The sequence below is a fragment of the Ceratotherium simum genome, chromosome 2 (genome assembly GCF_057802395.1).
Source record: "Ceratotherium simum simum isolate JZ-2026a chromosome 2, ASM5780239v1, whole genome shotgun sequence".
NCBI classification, from domain to species: domain Eukaryota; kingdom Metazoa; phylum Chordata; class Mammalia; order Perissodactyla; family Rhinocerotidae; genus Ceratotherium; species Ceratotherium simum.
Window position 1 is genome coordinate 90,343,724 of NC_141901.1, and position 12,247 is coordinate 90,355,970.

General features: G+C 36.3%; 1 protein-coding gene across 2 annotated transcripts in view; it reads left to right on the top strand.

Annotated features, from left to right (window-relative positions):
- The window catches only part of NEGR1 (neuronal growth regulator 1), an 823,575-nt gene that overhangs the window by 653,064 nt on the left and 158,264 nt on the right, over window positions 1-12,247 (top strand). For both annotated transcript variants that reach the window (XM_087449002.1, XM_004431502.3), the window contains exon 6: window positions 1,288-1,439. In XM_087449002.1, coding sequence (XP_087305128.1) covers window positions 1,288-1,439 — 152 coding nt within the window. The remainder of the gene's footprint in view (window positions 1-1,287; window positions 1,440-12,247) is intronic.

Below are 12,247 nucleotides of genomic sequence, written 5' to 3' on the forward strand. Positions count from 1 at the left end.
TATTGTCTGGTTGGCATCCCTATTATAGAAGAATTCATATTCAGGGAGAGAATTTCTTTAAGAGGCCACTGAAGGCAGCTTACCAATCCCTGTGTTGTGGGGTTGTCACCTGGACTACATTGACCTATGAACTATTTATTATATAGGTAGGATGCCACTATTAAGTGCTATGTAGGACTCAGATATAAAATAAAGTATGTCCATATGGCTCTGCCTTTTGAGGAATTTAAAACAATTCAATATTTGGGGGGCTGAAAAGACTTGTGTGCATGGAAACTGCTAGAGAGAACAATGCAAAAATGTGGTTTTGGTTTTATAAATCCCACAAGAATTTGGAGAGAAATATGCAGAGAGAGAGAGACAAGAGAGTCATTTAAGGAGCATAAGAGAAAGAGAGATAGGAGTTAGGTCAGACCTAAATGAGGAGGGAGGGATCTGGCTGGTGGAGATAAAAGGGGATGATGACCATTGGATGCAGAATCAGGAAAGGAGTGAAGCAGGAGTGGGCATGTCGAGCATTGAAAATGGTAAAATTATGCCAGCCTATTTAAGAGTGAGGGCCTCTGATGGTAAGTTTGGAGAGAGATTGTGGAGTAGTCAGAGTGGAATCAGGTAAAACTGAATCCTATATGGAGGCCCGGAAAGGTTAAAGGACTTTCCCAGGCACATTCCTAAAATGTGGCAGAAATGAAACTCAACGTTAAATGATATCCTCGATACTATACTGGTGCCTTTTTCCAGATTTAACACGAAGTCATCTATCTGGGTTATACTTAGCAGCAGTAAAGTGGTGTTGATGCTGGACTTAGAACCACCCTATCACAGTCATAGGGTTAACTTTCATGGGAGTTATCTAATAATATCATCTGAAATGGCCTAGACCTATCCTAGCCAGCTTGTTAGAAACCATCAGTTTGTGTTTTTAATGGAATAGTTATATTTAATTCCTTTTACTTTTTCTTGACTTTAACAGATGAGATGCCATTGTCTTGGTTGTGTTTAATTTTGTAAAATACAAATCAGTATATGAATAAGACATGTGGATATCTAAGATCAATTGGTTCTATAGCGCAAATAATCCCATAGGAACAGTCTACGGCTATCATACAACCTCTCCTCCCCAATATCTACTAATGTAAGGGAAGTATAATTGCACCATTATCACGTTATAGGCTAACACCAGTGTAGTCAAAACTGTCTATGGGTTGCCATGACAACCCCATCTAAGATAAAAATGAAAATGGTATTCACAATACATATTTACCTAGAGTTTATTTTGTCTTCTAGGCTCTTCAATGGCCAACAAGGAATTATAATTCAAAATTTTAGCACAAGATCCATTCTCACGGTTACCAACGTGACCCAGGAGCACTTCGGCAACTATACTTGTGTGGCTGCCAACAAGCTCGGCACAACCAATGCTAGCCTGCCTCTCACCCGTAAGTAACACAGTGTTGCCAAAACGCTTCCAGGGGCCTCTTGGCTCCTATCCAGTAGTAGAGGAAAAACCTAAGAATGGAGTAAGTTCATTTTAGAACTCAGCCTGATGTGACATGTTCTTTACACAAAGGACACTTGGCCCCAAAATAGTATGGGTGTTCAAGAATTTTATAATCTCTATAGAAGTCTAAATGTGTTCAGGAAAATGTCTTACAGCTAAGAAAAGTGAAAAATTTACATAAATAATAAGACCCACTGAAAAATGTCTTCTGACTGAAAACAGTGGGTTTAGTGGAGTTTTGTTTGTTTTTAAAAATGTGTTATATTATCTTTAAGCATAGATTAATTTGGGTTGAATTTATTCTTGGTTGGTTTACTTTAGATATTCATCTTGGAATAGCAAGAATTTCACATGCCATAAGTAAAATGAAATAGGAAGTTAATGATCATGGACAAAGTATTTTATCCATATAGATAATGCTTTTACTCAAAACTGTATTTTGAAATACGACTGAAGGTTTTACTAAAATAAATGCTATATTTCTAATGTATCTTAGTTCCTAAAAATTAGAAATTAAAAAAGAAGAGCAAACACAAGTATTAGTTGAAGGGAGAGAAACCTATGCTAATGTTTTCTCCTACAGTTAGTTTTAGTGCTTTTTTTAGAAGCTGAGTAACCAACAAATTGTTATAACTATAAAATATTCCTGATTTGACGTGGAGTGTTTCTCAAAATGTTCGAAGAAGATTACACAGAATACACTGTCTTTTCAGTTCCACAAAGTTATCTGAATCATCCTTATCTTTCATAGTTACTATTTTTATAATAACCTGACATATGTATATTTGTTATTGTCCTGTGATAGTAAGCTGTTTCTGAAAAATGCAAATATTATGTAGTTCATCACAGACATGATCATTTCCATTTCAAAGAAATGGGGATGGGGCGTATAATATTCCTACTACTTAAAAATATACTATAATAAGAAGTTTCATGATTTATGAACTTTGGATTACCATCATTTCAGAACCTCTGATGTTAAATAAAATATATCAGTTTGTTGTTAATAGAAAGTAATCATTTAAAAGTGATTTGTTCTATATATACTTTTAAAACATCACATAATTTATTATTCCAGCTTAATATGACCTAATATTTCTTAGTATCTCCACTCTGAAAGAAAAACATTCCTGCCTTGTGATAGCCATAGTATATCATACTTGCTTAAGTTTCTTCCATGAGGATGATTTATTTAGTGTAATTATGAATAATATAAACCATTGAAAATATTATAAAGCAGCATGAATTCCAATTTAATGTAAATATTGATACTTCTTTGGTACGTTATTAACATTTTAAATGGTTTAAATATTCAAGAACCTGAAAGAATAAATGAATTAAAAAGGCAAAGTAAAGAAAAATTTAAGGCTTAATAATGCATTAACTTTTTGCTATTTAAATTTCCAAATCACATTCTGATTTTCAAAACTGAAGCATTAATGAATGCGACAAATTAGGAACAAATGTCACTTATTTAAGTGTTTGTTTTACTCTGGCAACCTCAACACATCAGCTGGGAATAATGCAGTGCTGAAAAGGCTTCTAAATATGGTATCTCCCGAATGGACTCTAATGATCTCGTTTTGCCACTGGCTTCCTGTCTGTAGAGGTGTTATGAAATACAAGTGCAGTTTGATTAATTTGTTAATAAAGACATGATATGCAAATCTTGTCTTTCATTATGAACATAGCTCTAGAAGTTTGAAGAAATTTCTGTATATTCAGAACTCTTATATATGACCTCATCTGAAACTCTTATTGCAGTAAGCGTTTCTATTTTGTACAATAATTATTTTTATATATATTTTTATCTCTCCACCAAATTATGTTTGTTAAGAATACAGGATCGATATCTGATTAATTATTTTGTCTCCCATATAACCAAGCACAGTGCCTGCTATTTAATAGGCAATCAGTAAATCTTTAGTGAATAAATAAATTAGTTTATAATAATAAGTGATTGAATGGATAATGAATAAATGAATGAATGAACTGTGTTTTTGCTATAGAATTTGTATTTGTAATCTCTAGATATACGAGGCAATATCACAGTGATTAAAAATAACACTTTTTATGGGTTTACGATAGACCAGATCCTATTCTAATCTCTTTATATGAATTTGTTCATTTAATTCTCACACAATCCAAAAGGTAAATCTATAATTCCCTTCTTACAGATGAGGAAACTAAGATGAAAAGAGATTAAAAGCTTGGCCAAAGTCAAATTGTTAATAAGTGACAAAGCAAAAACTTGAATCTTGGCAATCTGGCTTCAGAGCCCAAGGTTTTAACTCCTACCTTTGACTGTCTCTCACTATGAACATAAACCCTCAATGGAGTGAGAAATAAATTGTATCAGTTGAATAACATATTTGACCTTCTGGCAGTTTGATCAACTTTTCTTTAATTGTTTTGGATGCTATTTTTCAATATATAAAAACTATTTTTATATAAATATTTAGATATAAAAATCATACACCAGATATCAAATTTAAGTGTATGAAAGATGAATGGGGTCAACGTTTGACTGAAAGCTTATACAAAAATGAGACTCGGGGACATTTAAACACGCATTTTTATGGGATTTTAAATCTCCTTGGAATGATACAGTCATGCAACACCGCCATTGTGAATCTGCAAACTATTTATGGGGAAAGGCAGCTGTCTTAAAATTCATGCTGGCTGGAGAAAGTGATGTGTCCCTTGATAAGAACACCTGTCATGTATTCACGAGGTCTGTGAATGGGAGGGTCTTCAACCTCTAAACTGATCCAACACTAGAAGCCAGTTCTAAGCTGATCTAATATAGGCCTGTGACCTGCTAAAGAATTTTGCAAAATCTGTTACTAAAGAACAGCCCTCCATAGAGTTAAGGGAGTGTGTAAAGCTAACTTACCCATCTTCTCATCCAGGAGAAAGGAATTAGACTCCAAAGAGTCTGCCACCTGTGTACATGGTGATATTTGGAATGTGCCGTGAATAAGAAAATGTTCATGCTTTCCTGATTTGTAACCCTGAATAGTTAATACCCTCAAGAACAGGGTAATTGGAAATGTGAGTTACTTAGCATAGTGCTTATACATAGCAAACACTCAAACTGGTTGATAATAGCATTCCAACAGAGCTTTAGCCACTGGGAATCAGCTCTCTGTCCTCCATAATTATTTAGGATAAATCCTGAGACTATTATAATCTACTCCTCATTTGTAATAACCTACATTTTCCAGATCACCAGACAAAAGGCGAGAAGCTATAGTTTAGAGCTTTGCCATAACTAAGACCATCTAAAAAGGAAAGCAGCATTTTTTGGTGTGTAAACGTGTATGTGTGTGTGTGTGTGTTTCACTAAAGGGAGTCAAGCAGGCCTTGGTTTGAATCCCAGTTTTACCACATATCAGGTATGTGTGACTTTGAGTAAGTTACCTAAATGCCAAAGCCTCAGTTAATTCATTTATAAGATGAGGGCAATAATAGCTTCCACCTACAGGATAAAAATTAAATGAGATCGTGCATGTAAAGCATTTATCATTCAGCCTGGATCAAAGTAAGCATTCAATAAAAATTAGCCATTGTGATGTATCATATTCCTTAAGAACACTCAGTTCAACTCATTTCAAAAACCTATATATAGATGGCTGACCAAATTTGATGACTGACTGCCCAGTACTCTACTGAGGATTTAGATGGTAAACTGTCATTTGCAAGCCAGGGAGAAGGTGTGCAAATTTGAAATAATGTCCCAACTCCAGCTCATAACTTAACCTCATCCTTTGCTCAGGGCATGAAGCAGACTTTGTGGTGCTAATTCCAGATTAAATATGATGTTTGCAGCATAGAAGTTGAGACATCTAGGAGATGCAAAGGGTAAAGGCAGAACTAAAACAATTGTTCTATTTTGAGATTCAGATAATTTATTCAATAGCAACATTCATTCTTCAAATATATATGTTTACTGCCTACAGTGTACAAAGCACTGTGCTAGATGTTGGAAAGAAAAGGATTAATAGAACTGGAACCCCATCCTCAAAGTGTTCTCAGACAAATGAGAGGAGAGGGACAAGAAATAGACAACTATAATGCAGTATAGTCAATGGTAGCATGCTAGGGCAGAGAAGAGGCCCTTAATCCAGTCTCAAGGGCAATGGAAGGCCTGTCATCTAGCGTAAGTAATATCACTATATAAATTATAACTAAGATATAACTCAAAATAGCCTTTTAGCCCCATTGTCTCATTTTCAGAGGGAGAACTTTGCAGGGTTCATTCAACAACAATCATGAGCACAATGTGCATGGCACAAATGAGAGAATGATCAACTCAGTCTCAGTGACTCAGGGCAGGTTATAGCAGAGATAACCCTTGAAGTGAGGGTGTGATTGGGTTGAGCCTGGGTGTGGGAATGGTGATGAGAGAGAGAGAAAGAGAGACTCTAGTATGGAACAGCTCATGTAAAGACATGGTGGTATGAAACAATCTGTTACATTTGAAGACATGATAGTATTTCAATATGGTTGGAATGAAAGGTGGGAGAAGAGAGCGTTGAAAGATGAGGCTAGACAAGTTGGTGTATTTAGCACAGGAAGGGCTGCAAGTGAGTTTGGACTTTATCCTTCTGGTTTTGGAGAGCCATTGAAGGATGCTAATAAAGACAGGGTATAAACAGATGTCGTTTCTGAAAAACATTCTTAGGCAATGTGGAGGGCTCAACAAGAACATAATTGCACAAAAAAGAGTACCAGAGATGAGAGAGTTGAGAGATAATTAGAAGATAGGAGTTAATGACCAAATCTGGAGAGAATGGGAAGGGAATTGTAGGAATCTAAAGAACATCCAACGTTTAGTTTGGGTGACATTAACCAAGAAAAGAACACAAGAGGAGGATTAGCACTTTTAGATTTGGGGAGAAGCTGGAGATTGAAAGAAGAGAAATGAGTTCAATTTTAGACAATGTGTTCAATTTCAGTTGGAAGCAATGTCCAGTAGGTAGCTGGGTATAAAGTCCAGAGTGGAGATACGATTTGGAAGTTATCAGAATGGAGTCAGTAGTTTCAGCCATGAGCGTAAATAAGATTTCTCATACAGGCCATGTAGAGTGAAAAGATGAGTAAGGACTGAAATCCAAGTAAAATCAGCATCGAGGAGTGTGCAGAGGAAGAGAAGCATCCTGTAGGAGCACACAGATCCAGTGCGGACGGAGATGCCAGAGGAGGATCAGTGCCATGGAGGTCACAGGAGGAGACCCAGTCAAGAAGAGGGAGGGTCAGCAGTGTCCGATGCTACATCGGGTCAGAGAAAGTTTGAAAATCGACGACTGTCTCTGACAATTGGCAATTATTGGGGATCTTTACCAAAGCGGTTTCTGTAGAAAACTGGAAGTGGAAGCCACGTGCTGTGGACTAAGGTTAAATAGGTAGACGAGGAAGCAGAGACATGGGTAGTAAACCACTCTTTCCATAGGCTGGGCTATGAAAGGAAGAACACAGGCTGATGATCTGCCTTGATGCCCCGGCAGCTGGTCGGATTGGGCTGCTCTCTGATTAATAGGCCCAGTGACCATGTGTGTTATCAACAACTCACTAACCAACAAAGATGCAGCACCCCAGTCTCTGGTGAACTGCTCTCCCCACGCCTCCCGCTTCTTCACAAGCCTCTCGCATTCTCAGTTTGTTTGCCCCTTTGCTCATATCTGTCTCAGGTCCCAGAGAAACAAGAAAGGGCTTTGATTTAATATGAAGTCACCTTAAACCCCCTTACCTTCCATGGCCTGTGGGCTTTAGACTGCCATTGGAAGAGTTACTGTAATTCTAAGTAAAGATGTTAGTAATTTCACCAATAGAATTACTTCAGGCAAAGAGTATGTACTTTGTCAAGTGAGAGTGGAAAAAACTATTGGAAAGCTAGTATTCAATGAATCCCTCAACCACTAGATTATCTATCCAGAAATTTCTGAAATATACGTGCATTAAAAAAGTCTCTTTGTGAAAGAGACAGAGAGAGAATATTCTGCAGATCACTGTAGATCAGCCTCAGGGAACAAGTGCTTTTACAAAATTAATAATGGATGACAGGGTGCCAACTCTTCATAGCAAAATTCCTTATTTAGTAAAAAATTAGGGATTCAGAATTATTTGGAATTTTATTATTATTTTTCAACTGTATTTTTTCCTTCCTGAACACGAGCAACTGAAAGAGATTATTCCTCTAAGTCTTCTCTTTAAAGAATGTGAGCTGAATGATCCCATCCTGCCATCTATGGGTCCAATTCATCAAATGTACACCATCATTAGATCAATAATTTAGTAAGCAATAGAAGGCATTTCTATAAGTAAAACGTTGTATATGCTTTGTTTCCCACTTTCACAAAAGAACAGATATTTATTATAGAGCATGTAATAAAAGACTCACAATCTAAAGGGAAATAAGGAAAGAGAATTAGTTAAGAAGGAAGAAATCTTAGATACATAAACAAAGTGCTTAAAATTCACATAACTTTGGTTTAATACAACCTTCTCACAAGACCTAATATATGAAAATATTTGAGACAATTCAAGCTTTCCTCTTAACAGAGTCTTTGCTTACAGTCCTCAGTAGATAACAATAATATGTGTGGATGCCAAACCCCCCTTAATGTGTTCCCAAAAGTGTGGTGTCAATTTTTTGCTAGAATGTAGATCCTAATGAAGCTATGGGGACTTCTCTCTTTTTTTACGTGTGTGCATTTTTTCAAATAACAGAGCATTTGCCTTAGAAATATTACACATAAAATATTCAAAGGACTCACTGAAACTTTGTCTTTTCTCTGCCGTAGCAAACCTGTGAAGACAATAATGAAGTTCCAATTTTAAATGCTTTATACAATCAGTGCTATTCAATTTTCTGTAAAATCTTTTCTCATGTTAGACAATATTTCTGCCAGTCTATTTAATTTGATGGACACCTCCTCTTTGAGATTAAAAAACAAGTCAGTAGCTGGTATCCAAAAGGAAAATGGAAGTGGCTATTGGAGAAAGTAAGAATGTGCGTAACATAACATTTTTTCCCTGTTTAGATCTGACTGATGCTGGCAAACGTTATTTTTTGACTGATTTGTTGAATATGGAACCAGCTGTGCCCTTACAAGTAATATTTCAGCTCTCTGCTTGCTTCAAATGTCCCCACATGCCAATAAGCAATTGTATGGGCTCTCTGTTACTTGTGCCTATTCTAATGAACCCTGATTCCATGTGAAAGATACCACAAATTTGAATGATTTATATTTTAGATTGAAATTGATCTCCCCTCCTACAACTCAAAAGGGAGAGGGTTTTCATTTTGGTTGAAAGAGGCAGTAATAAATTTAGACTTGGTGATTATCGCAGACAGCGGGCCATGTGAGCCAACTTGCTTTATCCTCACAGCTTTAAGATGTTAATGGGAAGACTTTCCTGGATGCTCTAGTAATAAATATTTGGCAGAAATGATGTTTGCAGTTGTAGGTAGATTTTGATATGGCTAAATTGGCCTATGAATTGACACTTTAGTAAACAGAAATACACAGACATAATCGTCACACAAGTAATGGATGCATACAAATTTGCTGAAATGGGGTATGAGTGAAATGAGAGGATTTTTTTCCTCCCTGACCTTATACCTAGAACCTGTGTGTATCCTTAGGAAGTTAGACACAAAATGGTCATTCAGTGCCATCCAGGAGAGATGATACCCAACAGGTTGAAGGAGTCAGAACAACTGTCAGAACCGGTGGTGCTCCAGCTCACCAAGTTGCCACTCGTGAGAACCAAATACAAATGCTAACAGAGCTTTCGTTACCCATGCCAATTGACAGACTTGAGAGCTGGAGTAGGTCTCAGATATTACCTAGTCAATTGTTTTTCAAACTTTATTAAATAATGGGTTCCATTCCTTCCCCAAATAGAACCTCATGCATACACTTAATAGATAACATAAATAAAATTGGAGTTGGTTTGGTTGATTTGGAGGTAAACCTGGAAAATCCCGTCTTTTTCCTCCTTAACATATGACGTAGTGACCCCGAGGGCTGTCAAAAAGCCGTAGAGTTTCTAAAAATTAACTGAATATCTAAGAACAGCACTTCTTTGATTCATTTATGAATGCACTTGTGTATATCGCTATGATATTGTCTTTTTTATTAGATTAATTACATCAGCCATGCACATAAGCATTCACTTGTAATGATGAAAAAAAAAAGTGGTCAGGTTGATAGAGAGGGTTGTACAAGATTAATTACTCTACTGATGTGTTTCTCTCAGGTTGAGGCAATTTGACAGCAGCATCCTCAATCTCCTGAGACTGCACACACATCCCGGTGGCTGACACAGGGTCAGTAAATGCCAAAGGGAGAAGGGGACTTTGGTATTTGCTGTTGTCATTGATCAGCCTTGAAATGCAGCAGGCTTGTGGGAATCAGGTCCCAAAAAGGTATAGAAATATCAAAAGGAGCTTCAAATTTAACTATAAAGTTTTATTAGGAGCCCTAGCCTAAGAGTAATTGAAGTTCTGGCTTTTACTTGGAGACGTCCTTAGGTCAAGCACTTAACTCTCTGGCCTCAGTTTCCTCATCTATAAAAAGGAGGAGAATAGAATAACTAATCTCCAAGTTCTCTTTCAGCTGTAATGCTTTAAGATTCTAAGAAATCTATCTATGTTTTCAAAAAGTAGTATTTTTTATTGATTGTTATTAAAAAGCAGGTGTACTTACTCCTCAACAAAGCAAAAATGCTGCCAATATTTTTCCCTTCTGTTCATTTTTGTCATTGAACTCGAAATTATTTTTTATTGACAGAAAAAATTGTATTTTAATGTGTTTTGCTCTGTGGTGAGTTTCCATAAAGTTGAGCTCAATAGCACTGCTGGCCTAATCATTTTGTCATCTGTACAAAGAATTCTACTCTCCAGGGAAATTTCCTTTATGTTCACAGTTTCAATTCTGTTGGCCAATAACCTATGAAAAGGCACTAAAATAGACCTTCTTTCTAGCTATTTTATTTCACCCAGCTCTAACCCTGTAACAGATTAGGCCAAAATGTGACCCTGTATATATGGGAGTTGTGGCTATCAAGACTTTGTAAAAGTGAAAACATGCCAACATTTCCAACTAAAGAAAACATATTAGTTGTTTCTTAGGGCATATTGGAGATCCCGTGAGAGATTCCTCTCCCATTGTTTCTAAGTCTCTTAGAGAATATTTACCCAGCATGCACTGTTTTCCCTGTAGCTGTGACTAGCTTTGAAGCATGATCTAATGGTTTGAGCACATGATAAGGTAGCAGTCTGACCTACTCTCCCATCTCCACTTCTGTGCTGTGGTTTCTTTTTCTGAAAAATTTAGATGGGCGCCCTAATAGGAGATCCAGGGGTATGTATGAAGAAAATGATTATTATGAAGTGCTGCATTCCATTATTATTAAACTTCCCATTTTTTCTCAGGCAATGTGGAGCATAATTAATAGAGTACATCACCAAAGGAAAAACTAAAGTGAAATTGGCTATTTTTTTGTTTTGTTTTGATGTTTCAGGTAAAGGAAAAAAGAGGAAGACTTAATTGTGAAAGCAATGATGTTTCAATGGGCCACACTTTCTCAGAAGCACTGTCAATTCTGTTTTAGTAGCCATAAAACTGCTGGGGAAGGGACTGAAAAGGCATAGCCTCATTGAATGTATCTATTCAGCATAGACTGAGTTTCCTTACGTATAAATATAATTCAATTGAGATTTCTCTCCAGAGACAAAAATTAGATACCTGCCCAGTATATACTTAAGTAAGATTTGAATAAATCAAGGAAGACTTGCTTGCATGGAGATGCTATTTCACTGATGGAGTTGCAAGAAACTTTTAGTAGGGTGGATTTTTCCAACTTTATCCTTTTCCTTTTTTTTTTTTTTTTAATAAGCTTTCTCTTTCAACAGGCAATGAAGTAAATTGAGTTACCCAGCTCTAAAATGTGATATTAGGTAGTCACATGCTCTTGAGTTTCCTTTCTTTGATTTTTTTAAATCAATCCAATTAGTGCCTATGTCGAGGGGCCTAATTAGTGAGGCAGATCATAATTCTTGTCAAAGATCCATTAGAGTCACCACTCAATCCACTTAGAAGGAATCACAAGTTTTCTAAAATACTTGATAAGACAAGATGTAGCACCATGTTTTCCTGAAACTGGCAGGAAAATAGCCTGTGTTTTAAGATTTAGTGGTCATTCCTATAGGGAAATTTGTATTTTCTCAAAAGAACCATAACTTCTTGGGAGCACTATAGTTTGTGATATAATATTAAGCTTACTCATATGTAGATCATATCTATAATCAAACTATTTAACAGTGTAAACACATTTTTAGGAAGACCTGCATAAGCTGTGGATGCACAACAGCTCTGCAGGCTTTACTCTGCTGGAGAAAGATAAATTGAAAGGTTTGTTTCCCTCAAGCTAGCGTATTGCCTGTTGGAGTCCATATTTGGCATCCTTTCTTACACCCATTTTCCTTCATACTTCAGAACCATCTGTATTTCCCCAACATCCCTCCTGCCAGCAGCACCTGAAAGGATGGTTCTCATATGCCAAAATATTCTTAGACTGCCACATATCACCATCATAATAATCTTCCCTCTACTATTTACTTATTTTTTCCCTGTTAGCATACTCCTTGATTCTTTCTTCCTCTTATTCTTATCATTATAAATTTTTTAAAAAGATAAAACATTACTGATTCACATATTATTAGTGATAATCTCT